Below are 18,765 nucleotides of genomic sequence, written 5' to 3' on the forward strand. Positions count from 1 at the left end.
GAGAATGGCGTGAACCCGGGAGGTGGAGCTTGCAGTGAGCTGAGACCGCGCCACTGCACTCCAGCCTGGGCTACAGAGCGAGACAGTCTTATACGCTCTGTTTCTACTCAGCAGCTCTTATATTCTTGTCAGAATGTTTCATTTTTCTGCTGTATGGTAGCTGATGGTTTCCACTAAGGAATTTGTTCATTTGTACCTCCTATTTTTGGGGTAATTTGAAAAACAAGATTCTGTGGAGCTCGGTCAGTACATTTCTGAATCACACATTTTAGTTTTTTCCAGTAGCGATCATGACAGCTCTGGAAGAAGCATGTTTTTCCTTCCTTTGGGTGAATTCTTTTGGGGACCTTGTCCTTTGAGATCTCTTTTAATCCTGGAGCTCCTACAGCGGTCATACCACATATTTTCACATGAATACTTGCCATTATCTGTCTACTGGTAGGGTTGTTAGATAAAATTACAGAACTCCTTATTAAATTTGATTTTCAATAAATAATGAATACTTTTTAGTTTAAGTGTCTTAAATATTGTTTGTTTCTCTGAAATTTAAATTTAATTGGGCATCTGTATTTTATTTTATTGTTTACTTATATTTATTTATCTGGCAACCCATCTCCTGGTATTTTTCTTAACTAAACTTTGAGAGAGAGATTGATTGTACCCTAATTCTATAACTTGTTTTCCTGTTCCCATGGTAGATGAATAATTTTTTACTGACTGAAAAAAATAAGCTAATAAACTGAAATGTTTCTTTATCTGAGTATTTATAAAGAAACTGTGTTCTACTGAGTTTGCCCTTTTCTGTGAATTAAATTCATTGAAAAAAATCATGTTTCAATGAATAATTGCAGATCTCAACCTTAATTTAAAAATTTCATCTCCCTTTCTCTTCCTTTCTCTTCGTCATCTCTCTTCCTCTTATCTTTCCAGCTCTTACTATAATTAGCTAGCATTAACAGCAAATGTTTGCTTTAGTTAAATTATTCAGAACATTTATTTTACTTGTCAAAGGTTAGATCAGGTTGTTGTTTGAACTGGTAATTAAATGCAGGCTAATATGCTTTCATATTTATATGCACTATAAGCCTGTTTCCTCATCATTCTGTATAATTTTATGATGTTCAAGGCTGACATTTCAAAAAGGATTTTGATTTTGTGGAAAAGAAAACATTCTAAGTAATGTAGTTTGTTATGTGATTTGAGAATGTCCAAAGTTGTGGTTGAAAGTAATTACTACATTTCAATGTCATTGTAACATGTAGTATCATGGTGCTAATTTTCACCAAGTAGTATATAATATTAAGCTCACTGCCTGTTGAGTTTGCATTTGATATGAGGATCAGTGCTGTAGTCGTTGGCTATAGTAGGTGCTCACTATATATTTGTTAAGTGACTGTTTTAGGTCTTATTTATGGCATAGTTTAAAAAAAATATGGAAAACTCAGATCTTTTATCTCAAACAGTATAATCTATATCTATTCCTCTGACATACTACAAGGTTCTCCTAAATCATTTCAATTTGTGTGATTCTGTGTAGAACAAGTATAGCTCAATTAGCCCTCATATCTGGGAATTACACTGAAGCGTGTCTTTTTGTTTTTGTTGATTCATTGAATAAATGATTTTTGCAAGTTCTGGGGTGCTAGTAATTTAGAGTATAGATTAATAAAACAGGTCCCCTATCCTCACAATGGAAGTCAGTGGAAAACCAACCATTATACTAAAGAATGGTTAATGTTAAGGTAGAGTTATGCATACGATAAGTGGGCATCTGAATCAAATTGGGAGAAGGCATGTTGAGGAAGAGTACTTTTGAGCTGTATCTTAAGGGCCAGTAGTTGGTTAAGCGAAGAAGGTAAGAACAGTAGTGCCTTGCAGAGGAGCCACATGTATGGAAGTGCTGAGGTGTGTAATTTGGTATAGTCGAAGAAAATTTAAATGTGGAGAAGTAGTAGGAGATGGTGCCCTTCTTTACTTAAAAGTAGTTTCCATTGACATTAGGAAAAAGCTCTGAATCTTGAGAATGTCTATAAGCCATGCCTTGTACAGTCCTTTTCTGCTTCTTAAGCTCGAATATCAACCCAGCTGAGCTTGACTCCTTACACACTTTACATGAAATATGCATGCACGGCCTCTTCCCTGAGCCCTTGTACACAATGTTTTCTCTCCCAAGAATGCTCTTTCTGAAGGATATTTGTTTGACTCCTTTGTGGTACTCATTTACACAGCCCTCTGCTTCCATCTCCTTGTGGGAGGGAGCATGTGAGCAGACGAGGTGGGAACTGGAGTGCACAAGTGCTGGAATCAGCTGTCTGCTTCAGTGCCCGTTGGGTCCATCTGTACTCACTTGGACCTGCCGAGTTCCACCCCTCACGGGAGGGAGCACACAGGTGAGCAAGTGCGGAGTCCAGAGGGAGCACTTCTGGTCTCCAGTAGGAGCAAACTTTGGGCCCCACAGCAGTGTCTAGGTGGGGCTGCCTGTGACCTCTAAAGCCCCAGAGGGCATGTTACATTGTTCTTTTAGCTCTGCCCTTTGCAGACGGCTTAAATGTTAACAACTCAGTGGGCTCTCTGCCTTTTTGCATGAGATGGCTGTCCTCTGCCAGGAAGGGCAAAGAATCAGTGTGACAGCCTTTCATATCTGCACTTGTGGCTCCTGAGCTCTTGTCCAGCATCCAGGAAAAATGAGGTTGTGTGAATGAAGGATGGTAAATGTGGCGGATTTTATTGCTAATGAAAGTGGCTGTCAGTGGGAAGGGGAACTGGAAAGGAGATGGGGTGGGTAGGTAATCTTCCCCTGAATTCTGGCCATCTTCAGCTGGATTCTTTTCCAAAGTTACTCAAGCTGTCCCTCTGTAAAGCTGTCCCTTTCAAGTCAAGCCACTTCTCTCCCATGTTCAGTCATAGTCCTCCACATAGCTACTTTCTTCTCTGTGCTGACTGAGTTCTGGGTGTCCTATATTATAGGCACAGGATGGAGGGGCAGGGTGGACTATGGGTAGTTTAGGAAAAGGCAACATTCAAGTGGGAAAACAGGGATAGAAGTTCTCACTTTGGGCTGTAGGTTTCAGGTATTTCGGCTTGAAGGTGGGGTTTTGTCGGGGACCCACCCTTTTCTGCTTAGAATTTCTCTGCCACCTGTCCCTATCATGGTGCTAATTTTCACCAAGTAGTATATAATATTAAGCTCACTGCCTATTGAGTTTGCATTTGATATGAGGATCAGTGCTGTAGTCGTTGGCTATAGTAGGTGCTCAGTATATATTTGTTAAGTGACTGTTTTAGGTCTTATGGCATAGTTTAAAAAAATATGATGGAAAACTCAGATCTTTTATCTCAAACAGTATAATCCATATCTATTCCTACGACATACTAGAAGTCTTTTCCTACTCTACTGTTTTTATTTAGCTGAGATCAATATAACCTTAAAAATATGTAACAAGTAATGCATCTGCTGTCTTATGAATAATTTTTAATGTTTATTATTATTGCCAGGAATGACAACAATGAACCATAGTATACTGCAGCTTTTGATATATGATCCCATATGCTTTATTTCATCCTTATAACAGTCATGAGATAGGTGTTATATGAAATTTAGAAATACATATAATTTCTTTTTTCCATAACATCATCTTTTATCTAGAATTTAGTGTCTTCTGAAGAGAAGATAACTGAAGTAAAAATAAAAACATCTTTCAAAATAAGAAAAGAGTAAATGCAGAATTAGTTATATAGTATATCATGTTTGTACATGTATGTATATATTTTTAATAAAATTGACTTAAAAGATTAGCCGCAAAGTAGTGTCTACTTTATGTCAAATATAAACGAGATGTTATTCTGAAATACTTTCAAACTCTACTTTTATAATCAAACAACTATTTTTTAATAATGTATGGAAGGATAGTTGGAAATTCCAGTGGTTAACTTTTTTCATGAATATTATTAATTTGATTGATCATTGCCTTATGACACATTCTCATCATTGACCTGTATGTGGTTCTTTTATTATTTATTTATGGATGGTTAACTTTGTAAAGCTTGCATATTGTATAACAATAATGTTTACTTGCTTCTCAGAAATTTCTTGAAGTTAAAACTTAAATGAAACACAAGGACTTATGACAGTTCTCACCCACCTTACGAGTGTGTTTATGAAGTAACCTTTTAGTCCAGCCCAACATGACAAGTGGCTTCTTTTTCCTATAACTGATGGTCTTGCTAAAAAAGCACAATTCAGAAGTTGAGTAAAATACACAGATTTCATGTTACCTACAGCAAGAAAGGTGAGGGTTTCTAGGCAGAGGGCAAAGTTAAAGACGACTGTTTCCTACCTTTTTCTGGGTCTAATGAGTGTGACCTAGATCAGGGTGGTTGTTTGTAAAGAATGGTTTTGATTTTGGATTTTATATTGAAGGTAGAACTGACAAGATTTGCCAGTGGGTTAGATATGTTCTAGGAAAAGATTTCTGTGCTGGCCTGAATTTGGGCAGATAACCTGAATGATAGGAAGAGCAGAGTGTTCCCAGAAGAGGAAATGGGGATGTGCAAAGACCTAAAGAGACAATGAGCTATATTTTTGTTTTAAGGAATAGAAGGAAGACTTATGTAGCCAGAGCATATTGAGGGAGAAGGGAGAGTGGACTCTGAGGGTTAGGTATTACCCTGAATTTAAGACCTCTTAAAGAGGAGATAAGTAAGCACTTCCCAGAGCGATGTTTAGTTTACCAGTAGCGTGAACCACATTTATAATTGTGTTGGGTGTTTTTGATGAATTAATGAATAGGTTTTATTCCTATTAGGATAATATCTTCATATTATGGGGATACAAAGGAATGAAAAATACTTTCTCTGCCCTCAAGGAATACATAGTTTGCATTTACAAAAAGGTATGATAAGCTAAATAAGCTAAGAACTACTTATGATAAGGGTAACAGTTTATGTAAACAATAGAAGTGATATATCAAGGAATGCTTAATAAATTTGGTGAATGACAATTTCTGCTATAACATTATTTTCAAAACATTAATCATTTATTATATAACACCTTAAGGATTTTTCCTATGCCTACTGCTTTATTATAATTTATTTAATATTTTTCCTTTCATGAAATTCTTTCTTTCTTTAAATAAATTTATGTAAATAGGAAATCTTTTGGCCACAGATTATCCTAAACAAATTAGCACTTGCTATAAATAGAGGGGAACCATTAAAAAAACCTTATTCCAATAAAAAAGTATGTTTCTGCCAAGCCCAGAGGCACATCAGAGCAGGGGAAATACTGCTGTGGAAGAGCAGGGAGAAATTACTTCTAGTGCTGGTCCCTAAAGGAAAAGTTGAGTGTTGGAATTATGTACAGGATTTAGAAAAGTGAAGAGGAAAGTCCTCCTCAGGAGGAAAAGAGATGCATAAAACTGAATGGAGGAATGTGGAAATGTTTTTATGTAAGCTACTTTGGCTAGCAAGGACTGGGTGATGCTTCTTAGCTGCTGATCTTCCCTCAGTGATGTCACTTGGTACTAAAGTGACTGGTACAAATATGAATTTACAGCATTTGGGGACTTAAATAATGTTTTTAAATCCCCAACTACAGTTTTGGCTGTTTGATAACGATTCCAAAGATCAAGTGTGATTTGTTTATAAGTTATGATTTTGCCGAGGAATATGTGATTTATGCTGTATCCACAGCTTACTTATTACTTGCTTTCCTTACTAGGTAATGCATTTACTCTGAGATAGTGATCTGTACAAGATGCGTACACCTTAAAACTATTAAGAATCTGTTTATCTGAATATCTCACATTTCGAAACAGCTCACATGCAAGAAAAGTAAACTGAATTCTTTGGTATTACATTATAGTTAACAAAGGAAACTACCCTATAATTCTTGGCTTAATTTTTGTTGGGCCACTTATTAAGTGATTGTTGTCATTTGAGGTAGCTTTGCCGTGTGACCTTAAATAAGTCACATAACTTCTTTGTGGTTTCCTTATCTGTAAAAGGTGTTATAGTATCTACTTTATAGAATTGTTGTAAGGTTTAAATGAGTTAATATGTGTAGTGGTTTAAACAGCTTTGCTTCCCAATAAGTGCTGTGTGTTTGCTGCTGTTGTTATTATTTAATCAAAAGGGCTATCTTTAAGTACTAAAACTTCGTTAGGTTTCCCAGCCCTACTACTTACTAAAAACCAAGGGATAAATAACAGATTCATATGGACTTTCAGAAGAATTGCCCCACAATTGGTGAGGTGTTCCTGAACATACCCCTGGCCTCTCCACGTTTGCACCAAGGAGAGATTTTTGTTTGTTGGTTTTTTTTTGGACAAAATGATTTGATGTTTGTATGAAGAGTAGCCATTTGTTCCTTTTTCATATTTTTAATTATAATCAGTTTAATATAATTCACCAAATTATGATTTCTGTTTTCTCTTTTCAAATTTTATTTTTCCGTAATTCCTAATTGAGGGTTGTATTAAGCTTGATTTTATGAAAACCATGTTGAATCGTTTAATGGCTAGAGGTAGTATCTATATAAAATAGGATATATAAATAATATATAAATATATAAAATAGGAACAGCAAGAATTGAAAGTGTTTTCTTATGGCTACATAATAATAAAAGGTTTGGTTTTGCTCACTAGGCCAAGCTAATTCCCCATTATCTGCATCTTTAGCATCTGCTCAGGAGATCTCTGAAACCATATGAGAATACACTGTGGAGAGCTTTCTGTTAGGCAGTTCAACTCTCATAGTGCTCAGTTTTTTCTTGGTTTATGTGGTCACGAGTGTCACTTTCTCATGACTTTATAGCATTTTAATATTGAAAGGCAAAATGCATTCTTATTTTGTAATATAAAATATTTAAGTCTACCTGTGAACCTCTCATATTCTGCATATTTCTCATTATGTATATTGTTTATGAGTCTAGTATTTTAATTTACAGTGAATTGTTTGCCCTAAACAGCTTTTGCTGATGGCATGAAAATTATAAGAATTCAATCTGTTTTGATTTTTTTTGATCATTGTTCTTATATGTTGACCCTTATTGTAGTCTTATACCTATTTATTAGACAACACTTGGATAGTAAAATTGTGTGGTTGGTAAAAATGAGTTAAGGTTTCGGGGTTTTACCAAGGGGTGATGTTTAATATTGAATGACATGTATTAAGACAAATGCTTTTATATATAATTTATTTGGCATTGTAAATGCATTTATCTTGTGAGAAACAGACCCCCTGTTGTCAAATGAAGTATTCTGGAAAGGTTTGGAGTAAATAAATAATAAAACTACTTTGATATACAATCTAACAATATTAAATATTAAGACTTTCAGATGATTGATTTTAATACTTAATTAACTTAAAGTCCAGTGTAACCCTCTTGCATTAAAGATTGACAGAATTTAAAAATAAAACTTTATTATTTCTCTTTCTTTGTTTTCTTTCCCTCTTTTTTCTTTTCCTTTCTTCTCTCCTCCTTTCTGCCCTTATACTAAAGACTTTAGAACATTGTTACTTCCAATCATTAAATTTACCTTTAGCTACCAACGTTTCTAAATAAAATTTTTTTTTTAAAAACAAGATTTTCAGTTACCCTATCTCTTAATTGTGAAAATGTAGCTTCTACTGGAGAAGCTTGCTTTTATACCCCAAATGTCATATTTCTGGTTAAATACCTATCATGGTAAATACGTGCTACCTAGAACTCATACTTATTCGTGCTGCATCCTTCTTCCCTTTTATAATAGACTCTGAAAGTAGTCCATTTAAGCTCTTCGGTATACTTTTCTTATAGGAGAAATCTTTATGTAAAGTGTATCATATCATTTCAGTGTTTGACTTTTAGGTTTACCATCAGTCAAGAATTTAAATGAATGAAGTATGCTTATATGAGCTTTTCTGAATATGAATGTCTTTAGAGTGACACAGTTCAGAATGCTAATTCTGTGCCTAAGTATTAGAAACAGTTAAAGAGAGAATATAAGCTGAAATATATAGGATTTCATATTCAGACAGAATAAATTCCTTTTCTAGAGGTTCTGTTCATGTGATGCCATTTTAAAAGAGAAAATATTATTAAACTAACTTATTATCTGTTCAATCCTAATAGTTTGAGATTTTCACTTAGATATTGCTTGTATTGTTTGATTGATTTATTTTTTTTTTTTTTTTGGAGACGGAGTCTTGTTCTGTCACGCAGGCTGGAGTGCAGTGGCATGATCTCAGCTCACTTCAACCTCCGCCTCCCAGGTTCCAGCAATTCTTCTGCCTCAGCCTCCCGAGTAGCTGGGACTACAGGCACGCACCACCATGCCTGGCTAATTTTTGTATTTTTAGCAGAGATGGAGTTTCACCATATTGGCCAGGCTGGTCTCGAACTCCTGACCTCATGGTCTGCCCGCCTCGGCCTCCCAAAGTGCTGGGATTATAGACGTGAGCCACCGTGCGCGGCCTGTATTGATTTTTTTTACATGAAAAATACTGCTTTGATTTTTTAAGTGTACTTTAAAACTGCCTTCTAAGCTTTAGTGCTGAACTCTTACCCTTTTATTAAAAATTAAGTATTTGCAAAAGAAGTCTTTTCTTTCCGACAGATCACTTTTAAGATTTAATACTCTAACCTCTATACTTATGAAACCAGTACAACTATCTTAAAGATTAGTCTTGGATTTTAAATGGGAATTTTAGCCTATTTGTGAACTCCTGTGCCCAAGATAGCACTAAAACCGTATTGTAAAATTAGTTATGACTTTTTGGAATTTTGAACTCATGTGAATAGGAAAAGTTGTTGTTTATGGTAACTTTAACAAAGGAAGGAGAGGGCCTTTCCCAGATTGTGGAAGGTATATTACTATGCTTTCTCAGTCAGAAAAATTAGATTGCTTTTGTTTATTTAAAATAATTCTTAGGCATCATCATCATTTTTATCAGCCAGAGAAATTCTAGGAACAGGAAGATATCATTTAAGAGAACTAAAATCTATCAATTATGGATTTAAGTAGTCATCTACTAAGAGGCATGTTTTTGGCCTTTATATTCTTTTCTCTATATGTATCTTGCTTCTATGTAAGAGAAAAGTAAGGCATGTCAAAGATAGAAGTTGGAGTTTGTGATCAAATTTAGAGATCTAATGAACCATTGTAAGTGTTACGTTTATGCTGTTTTGACTTTAACAGTTATTGTTTAAAAATTTTTAGACTAAATAAAATCCCTTAATTTTTTATAGTCTGATATTTACAGGTAAAAATTTATTCATAAATATTAAGATAGACAAATTTATTAAAGATCTTTGATATTCTGCTTTGTAATCAATCATTTTCTCTTACTGGAATGTTTATGAAACACAAATTGGGAAATTCTTAGGAAAATGATTTCATATTTAAAAACAACATTATGTTATGATTTCACAAGGTAATCCCAATAACAGTAACCAACACACTTAGGTTGCTTTTTTAGATTCAAGAATGCTAAAATAGCTCTTTAAAACAAAACGATAAAAAAATGAAAGCAGCAACTTCTTAATCAGTTACTTTTGAATTAGGTTATTTAAATCCGCAATTAAAAGAAAACTACTAACATTATCCACACGTTTTCTTCAACAGATTGCTTGAAAATAACTCATTATTACTAGTCAGCTGGTTACGTTTATTTAATTATAAAAACATTTCAGTGTTTCATTTTCAATCTATAGGCATAATAAATTAGGATATAATGGATGCCTGATTATATAGAATGGTTGTAGACTGGGGTATTTGGTTGATTTTGTTTTCTGGTTATTGGATATTACTATACACTTGTTAAGTTCTAAAGAATTATAATTTAAGCTAAATTAACTAAATGACTTCTTGAACTTTCTCTAAGGAGTCAAAAAGACGTTAGGTATTTTTTAGCACCTTAAATGAATGTATAAATATCATTGTGTGGTAGAGTATTTTCTTCTAACAGTGTAAAGATGAGGGTTTAAAAAATACTCCTTTTAAAAATAAACTTTGATAGCACCTTGCTTGTCACTTGTCTATTTTTAATGTAGTTTAAAATACACAAAAGTCATTTATTTATTTATCTTAGGTATGTGAAACCTGTAACAGTGAAAGTACTGTAAAAATAAGAAATTCAGCTACTGAGATTATGAAAACATGGTTTAGGATATTAAAGAAAATTTAAGGAATCTAGCAGTTAACTTGAAATACACATTCTCAAATGTTTGCTTTTATATTTTTAAGAGTATATCAGAATATATGGAGAATATGAATCTTACATTAAAATAGTTGCCCTTGGGCCAAAAAAATTTTTGAAAAGTGTTTAATCTGTTCTACCCAGTATTTTTCTTTTAATTTGAATTATTTGCTAACACTTACAAATTAGCAGATTTCACGTAAAATTCTGGATTTCTAGCTTGTCTTGAAAAAGCTGAAGCAGAGTAAAGGGTGTTCTAATTATTCATAGGCTGCATCTTTTTATACCCCTTTTTTTACACCTGGTCTTTTTGTCACACTGACTTATTTAGAGCCAAATTAATGTAGGAGAAAGAATGTGAGCTCTAGAACCAAACAGGATGACTTCAATTTTGGCTTTAATACTTACTCCTTGTGTGATTCTAGACAGATTACTTACTCTCTCTGTACCTCAGTTTCTCTATGGTAAAATGAAAATAAAATTGACAAGATAAATTGGGTTTTAAGGAGGATGAAATGAGTGTACATGAAACATTTAGACTAGTTTTTGGCATATATTCATTGTGCATAAATGTTAACTATAAATAATAATGCTTTTTGCCTGACCTCAGTAGATACTTGAATTTGGTGACTGCTGCATAGCAGAGGACCTTGGTTCTGAATTTATTTATTTGTTCAACAGAATTTATCAAACTTTGTGTTATACTCTAACCGTTCATCTACATTTTGCTGTCTTCTACTAGATTATTTTCTCCAGAGTTTCTTCTGTATAGCAAGTGCTCAGTATATGCTTATTGATTGGCACACATAAGCAAATACTGACAACTGTCTAGATTTATGGATTTAAGATTTATAGCTTTAGATATTCTTACTGCATGTTAGCTACCAAAGTTCTTTGTTTTCCTTAATCCTCTGCTTACATTGTTTTAGCCACAATTCCAGGGCGATAGGTTTTATTAACATCTGACTGATTGTGTGGATGTAGAGGGTTTTGGAGACTTCTGATAAAAATTAGAACATGTATATGAGTATTTTACAAGGTGATGGTTTAGAGAGAAAGTAAATAGAATAGAGGGGCATTTTGTTTTGGTAAAAGGTCATCAAGAATTTCTGTATTCATGAACATATCTGGAGCTTTTCCTCCATAGGTGAAGACCATATCCTATAAAATTAGACACTCATTTTGTTTGGACTTGCTTTTACCACTTCTTTTTACTCTTATTATTTCTTCTTCCTCTCATGTCCTTGCTGCTCCTGAAATTTAAAAGATTATGTTACTTACATTATTTTGCATGAAAATTGGTGAACTTGGTTTATTTTTTGAAAGAGTTATGATTTGGGAAGATAATTTGCATCTTATGGACATATAAAATTTACAAATAGTATACCTCAGAAGTTGAAAATAATTTAAAACAAAATTTGTTCAATATGGAATAATTTATATAAGTGAGAACTGAGAGGGAAAACTTTCAAAATGACAAAAGGAAATATAGGTGGTTTTTTATAAAATCTTGTAAGTATAACACCAGAGGTGGATTTTATACTGGAGATACAGATATATTTGAGCACATAAAAAGTTACCTATGTCACAAAAATGTCATACAACTGAAAGACAGATACACTTTGAGAAAAATATATGTATCATATAACCAAGGTTTAATACCCTTACTACTTAAAGCATGTTCAGAAATCGTGAAGACAGTCATAACAATTAACTCCATTAACAAAAGACAATAAACAAATGTCAGAGAAACAGTATCTCAGTAGTCATCAAGCAAATACAATACAAAATTTGACTATCACGTTGGTTCAAAAAATCAAAGAGGAAACATCCATTGTTAATGAGAATCAAGGGGAGATGAATTGTTCTATTAGGTACAAACCTTTATAGAGCACAGTTTGCCAAAATCTTGTTTTTTAAACATATATTTTAATCCAGCTATTGTAATTTTAAGAATTTATTCTAAGGAAATAATCATGGATATGATACAGACATACTGCTAAAAGATATTTATTTTTGAGAGATATTTATTTTTGAGACTGTTTATAGTATTGAACAACTGAAAACATCTTGTTTACTACATGAGGAATTGGTTACATAAATTGTCCTGACTAAATATAGAATGCTAGGAATCATTAGAAATTATAGACACACAATTATTTTTTTTAAACTGGGGAGGAAAATACGGAATTTAAAGTATTCATAGATTACATAATAAGTATGTTTAGCGTGTTATGAATCATTTTAAAACCATATGTATTTTAAATGCCCAGCATAAAGACAGGAAGTACATGTGTAATACACTGAAATGTTAACACTAATATTTCTAGCTAATACTATCATGAATCATTTTAATTTGCTATATTTTCTGTATTTTGAAAGTTTCTGTTGTGAATGTTTATTATTTTGGCTGTAAAACAAAAGGATGCTATAAATGTGAGAGTATTGTCTTTAGAATTTAGCATGTTTATTGAAAATAAATATTCAAAATTGAGATAAAGATTATAAATGACGCTCAGATTTTTGAGAAATTTTTGAAATGGAAATTTTGTGTTACCTTTTTCCCTTCTTTGCATAAGCCTACCAATGTGAGGTAAAGTCCCTGGAGGCTGGGAAAAACTTGGTAATGTCTATAATGTTCATTTAATCGTTTCAGTCTTATATTTATTCGCAGTCATAGCAGAAAAAGAATTTATTATTTTTCTCTGTATTTTTTCACCTCCCAGGTAGTTACTTTTGGTGACATTGTCCAGTTCCCACAATGTATCATTCCTTATCTGAAACTAGACATCCTCTGCAGCCAGAAGAACAAGAAGTAGGCATTGACCCCTTGTCCAGTTACTCTAACAAGTCTGGAGGTGAGTTTTGTATGCCAATACTGTTTGCAGGTAGGGTACTGGTAAACCTAGCAGAGGGTCCTCAGTTAGCTGTGTCCACCTTATGTGTGTAATTCTCTTCATGAAGCTGAGCAGGCCAATGTTAAGTACGTTATTCTGGATATGTACAGAGCACCCTTGACACTAATGAATACTTCACCAAGCCAGCTTTCAGTTATCCACAGAAGCATTAGCCAAATGTTTAACGCACTGTCATTCTTTAAAAGAAGATAATAAACTGAACAATGACTTCAGCATAAAAATGTTGAAATGCGAAAGGGCCTTGGTCAAACATCTTTTAAAGAATCTTAAATTTTTGGTGTGGATTTTTCAGGGATTTTTTTCCCCCTTCAGCAGATTGAGATTATTCCAGGATAAAAGACTTGATTCATCCTCTTTTTTTTTTTTTTTTAAAGTAACTGAAATTTGTGTTATATTTTTAAAGATCTATACGCTGAAATTTTTAAATGGTAGACAGTTAAAATGTAGACTGTATTCAGGGTCTACCCTATTATAACAATGTATCAAATGTTTATGTATCAGAACTCTATTATTTTCTCAGTATTTACTTAATGATCGTAATAACATAGTTTCTTAGCAATTGAGTTTGTAAGAATTCTTGAAGCCTTATCCTTAGTTTTTAAGCAGTTCACTAAATATTTGATAAAGTTCATTGACTCAGTGACTGCTTGTAAGTTTTCACTTGTGAAATGCAGGTATCAAGATTGTAAGATCTATTTTAAAACATAAATTAGTCAAAGTATACAGACAAACTGTTATAAAAAGGAAATTAGTCAAAGTAAATCATGTGTGTTATATTATTCAAAAAAATGTTTTTTTCTGTTTATACTGATGTCAAGGTCTGCTTTTAACTCATGTTTTGAGAATTTAAAAAAAGAATTGACTCCCACCTAAAATGGCTATTTCTTTAGAAAACAAACTTTATGCAGAATGTTTATGCTTTTTGTGCATCTTTAATACCTCCTACATACAAATGCCATTGTTGTTTTTAATGAAAATGGGAGAGAATTTTTCCAGCATATTTTTGTGATTTAATTTTTTAATTTTTATATTTTTTTTAAAATAAGAACTCAAGACTTATGTTTAAGATTTGATAATACGAAAATTAATAGTGCTCATTTCAATTTCAGTATTTTAATATCTCAGTGCTGAGCATGACACCTTTTCTAGTGATATTTTCTCTTAAATGTAATACTCTTAAGCATTCATAGTTAAATAAATCAAATTATTTTGCAAGTACTTCTGTAAGTGGGTGTTTTAAAAGTAAATGTCTTTGTGTCAAGTGTATAAAATAGTTTCACCAAAATATTTCATACTCTTTCTGATTACTATGGTTATTTGAGGACGTAGTTTTTGTTGTTGTTTGTTTTTTAAGTGCATATTTTTATATGGTCTATTTCATTAAATACTGAGGTTTTTTGTTTTTTTTTTTAACCTGGTTAAAAAAACATTTTAAATTAATTTTATTCTTTATTGTTTACAGGAATGAGTAGTTACCTTTACTAAAAAGGCTTTTCGTTTATATCCTAGCCTAACATTTCTATGACATACTAAGTTATTAGGACTGAATTGATGTTTAAAAGTGCCATTAATTCATTTACCCCAAATGTTCATTAACAATGTAAATGTATGCTGGTGTTCTATGAGACAAGGAAGTGACTAATGACTCTTCCAACTAACAACACTTAAAATGAATAGAAACTTTAGATAGCTAATCTTGAAGTAATCAAGACCCTCATTCAGCTTGGCATCTCTGTATGCTCTAAAACAGCTGTCAACTGTTAAAAATATATACAAAACACACACACGCACACGCACATGCAGAAAGAAAGATATGTAAATAATCTCGTTCTTCAAAGCCATAAAGGTTACTAACCATAGTGGGCTTTGTGCATTGTATAGGTAAATATTTTATATAAAGCATCTATTTCGTCTTCTTTGATTTTCTTTTCACAGAAAAACATGTGTTGCATTTTAATGAGGTTGTCATATTTGAAGAAAATCATCACCTTTCTATTATGTTTGTTTATTTCAATATATGTTTTCCCTGGGCTTTCTTCAAGTATTTTGAAGCTTTTTACACATTTCTGCCATAATCTTTAGGGAATTTGTTACTACTGGATGACTCATTTTCTAAGTATTTAAACACTTCACTTCAATGGTTTGCCAGTGTAGAAATCATGTGTAATTTTTAAAAACATTTCTTGTCATAGGTTCTATTAGTAAACAAGATAAGTCTTTAATTTCTCAAATCTGGATTTTAACATTTGTAAAGAAATAGTACTGTTGAATGATTCTGAGAATTTTGGAAAAGATTAGAAAAAGCAGCCTGATAATAGGAATGGAGAGAACAAACTATGTATCATTGGCTTATTTTCATGGATGGTTGAGAAAAATAGGTGAGCGAAGAAAAAAGAACTATCTGGATATGGATATATATGCAAAGTCTTAGGAGATATTTTCTGTGTGAATTAAACTTTTAACTGCTTTAACTCTTTTTCCAAATAGAGAACAGCATAGAAAATATGACATTTTCTGTGTGCTCTATTCAGTTTAGTTTACATTAATTACCACATAAAATTTCAAGATCTATGATCAAAGTTTAATAACTGACAAGTTACTAGTAATTTAGTTAAAAACAAAAAAGCAAAAATATTTGTTAGACTATTTATGATTATTTGTTCTTAACCTTTAATGACCAATAAAATGAAGAAGTAATCACTTTATTTTAAATTTAAGATAAAATCAAAATTCAGGTGTATGTAATCTATTAATTATATAATATTGTTGGAATCATTTTCACAAGCTTATAAGAGGTTGGAATGTCATCAGTGATGAGAGAAATTTTTCTGTAGTAGATCCTTTGTTAGTCTGTTCTTATGTTACTGTGAAGAAACACCTGAGGCTGGGTAATTTATAAAGAAAATAGTTTTAATTGGCTTATGGTTCCGCAGGCTGTACAGGAAGCATCTCCTGGTAAGGGCCTCAGGAAGCTTACAATCATGGCAAAAGGCAAACCAGGAGGAGGTATGTCTCAGGAGTAAGAGACAAGGGGGGATGTCCCAGACTCTTAAACAACTAGATCTCAAGTGAACTGAGAACTCATTTGTCACCAAGGGGATGGTGCACAACCATTCATGAGGGTCAGACCCTGATCCATTCACCTCCTACCAGCACCTTCCTTCAACACTGGGAGTCACATTTCAATATGAGATTTGGAAGGGATGTACATCCAAACCATATCAGGTCTCTTTTGAGAATGGCATTTTGTTAAACATTGCTAAAGTTTTTAGCTTAAATTTTGTGTCACAGTATTCACCTTCTTACTTAATAGCTTTTATATATTTAAATAATTACCTAACCTTTCTTTGCCTTTTTATATACTATCTGTTTCAAAGCTTTCTTTCTATTGTCATTCATAAAATATTTGGCAACTAAAAAAAAATCCAAGATGTTCAGAATCCTGCCAACTCCGTTTTGCTTCCTGTAATTTTGTTTTTTTTCCTAAGTATTCCTTTCTTTCCATTACAATGACATGTTTTAGAACTAGAAGGGTATGTCCTGGCTTTATTAATGAAGAAATTGGTAATTTATAATAGTTGACTGATGTCAATATAATAAGGTGATGCTGTCCTATCATGATCTTTAGTGTTGTTTTCCATATAGTAGAGGTGGATTTAAATTTGATTAAAAGTTGGGTTTGTTCTGCTGAAGATATCTAGATATCTGGCTAAAGTATAAAAATGGTGTCTGAAGTACTGTAAACCCTACTCTGGGCTAATTAGCTGGAGTCATCTTAGAGATGAAAAAGTCTTTTTACTTTCTTCTCGGGCTTACAACTCTTTAGTGACTTCCCATTATATTAACAATAAAATCCAGCCTGTTGACTGTGATGTGCATGGCTATCTTCTTGTCTGTCTGGTCTTGCTCAGATATGCTAAGCCAGCTCTAAACTTTGGGCCTTCACACGTGCCATTTTTCTGACATTATTTTTGATTCATTCAGAGCACTCAACAATATATAATCCTATATTAATTTGTTTCCTTGTTTATTTTTTGTCTCCTTGTCTCAAATGTGAGCTTTATGAGGGCGGGAATTGTGTTGAAACTGTATATATACCTGGTGCTTGGCACATGGGCACTGCTTAGTAAATGATGAACGAACAAACTGCGTTGTTTTATCAGTTTGAGTACCTTCACTTACGTTAATTAATAATTGCTTAATTCCTCTTTCCTCCATATGTCTTTCTCTTTCCTATCTTGTTATAATGTATGAACTCCGTTTTATTGTCCCTGATAATTCTAGCACTTGAATTTTCTCCTTTTAGAGTTTCAAAAGAGTTTTAGAGTTTCAAAAGAATTTTCTCCTTTTAGAGTTTCCTTTTTTATCCTCTGTTCTCTTTGACCTCTTTTCCTTTGAAGTTTCTCCTAAAATTCACTTATTCCATGTTTTCTTTTAAATATAACCCATCTCAGAATTTGCATAAAACCAAATGGGCAGACAGTTTTCTGGCAAATAAATGTCAAGTTATGATAATTAAGAATTAATGAATTAATGCACAGCAATAATCACTTGGCAAAGGGAAAGCTAAGGAAATAAATTATTACTTTTCTAAGAAATTTGTGGCCATAATTTGGGAGCATAGACTACGTGTAGTTTGCTTACATTTAATACACATGTTTAATACACATAGTTCTTAGTGAACATTTTGTGTAGATAATATTCTTGATACCTGGTTTCTTAAACTTACTAACATGGTATATAGCAAATATTGTTTATTTTTTATATGAAATATGATAGAACCAGTAACCTATAGTAGTGGCAACTTTTCTTAAGTTTAAAACACTTTTAAAGTTTATTTTTTGTCATTCAGTAAATATTTAAGTGCCTTGCGTGTACTAGGCATTGTTCTAAGTGCTGGAAATAAAACATTGAAAAAGATAAATATAGTCCCAGATACCATGGTGTTTATGGTTAGTAGCCAGATTTGGGGGTACCCAGCAGAGAAAAGTAAATGATCATTGAAGATAGAGAATGGTAAGTGCTTTCCTAGAGGAATTAACAGTTGTACAGTGAGTGCATTGGTGGAGAATCCAACTGTGGTAATGGTGGATCGAGGAAGGTGTGATGTCTGTCTAAGTCACAACCTGAAGGATGAGTAGCTGTTAGCCAGATGATTGTAAAGAGTTTGTGCTATGAGCTTGCCCTCCACTAAACGTAAAGAATTTCAGTGTGATTAAAGGTTAGAGTTCAAAAGGAGAATGACTGCAAATGAGACTGAAGACTAGAATGAAGCTCCCTTATACTAAGAACAGTGGGTATTTCAGTGAAAGAATCGTGTGGCCAGATTTGCATTTTACAAAGATTATTCTGGCTATAGTAGGGTGAATAAACTACGGTGTTGGGGGCAATACTAGAAGCTGAACAGTCATTTCAAAAGCCATCCAAACATTCTAGGTGAGATGATAGTGGCCTGTATTGGAAAGTATCAATGGAAATAGAGAGAAGTGGAAACATTTGAGAGTTATTTAGGAGGTAGAATTGACAGTACTTGATCTAGTACCTTACTGGATATGGGGAAATGGTAGGGGAGTGAAGTTTGCAGTGACATACAGTTTTCTGAGTTGACTAGTTAGGTCTATGATAATGCCAGTACTGAGACAGGGAAATCTAGAGAAAGAACTTTGTG

The 18,765-nt window shown here is 33.1% G+C and overlaps 1 protein-coding gene across 2 annotated transcripts in view; it reads left to right on the top strand.

Annotated features, from left to right (window-relative positions):
- TBC1D5 (TBC1 domain family member 5) overlaps positions 1 to 18,765 on the top strand; it is a 564,710-nt gene that overhangs the window by 198,824 nt on the left and 347,121 nt on the right. For both annotated transcript variants that reach the window (XM_015132185.3, NM_001258153.1), the window contains 1 exon segment: positions 12,906 to 13,037. In XM_015132185.3, coding sequence (XP_014987671.1) covers positions 12,941 to 13,037 — 97 coding nt within the window. In that variant the 5' untranslated portion in view covers positions 12,906 to 12,940.

This window comes from Macaca mulatta, chromosome 2 (assembly GCF_049350105.2).
Source record: "Macaca mulatta isolate MMU2019108-1 chromosome 2, T2T-MMU8v2.0, whole genome shotgun sequence".
Taxonomy (NCBI): domain Eukaryota; kingdom Metazoa; phylum Chordata; class Mammalia; order Primates; family Cercopithecidae; genus Macaca; species Macaca mulatta.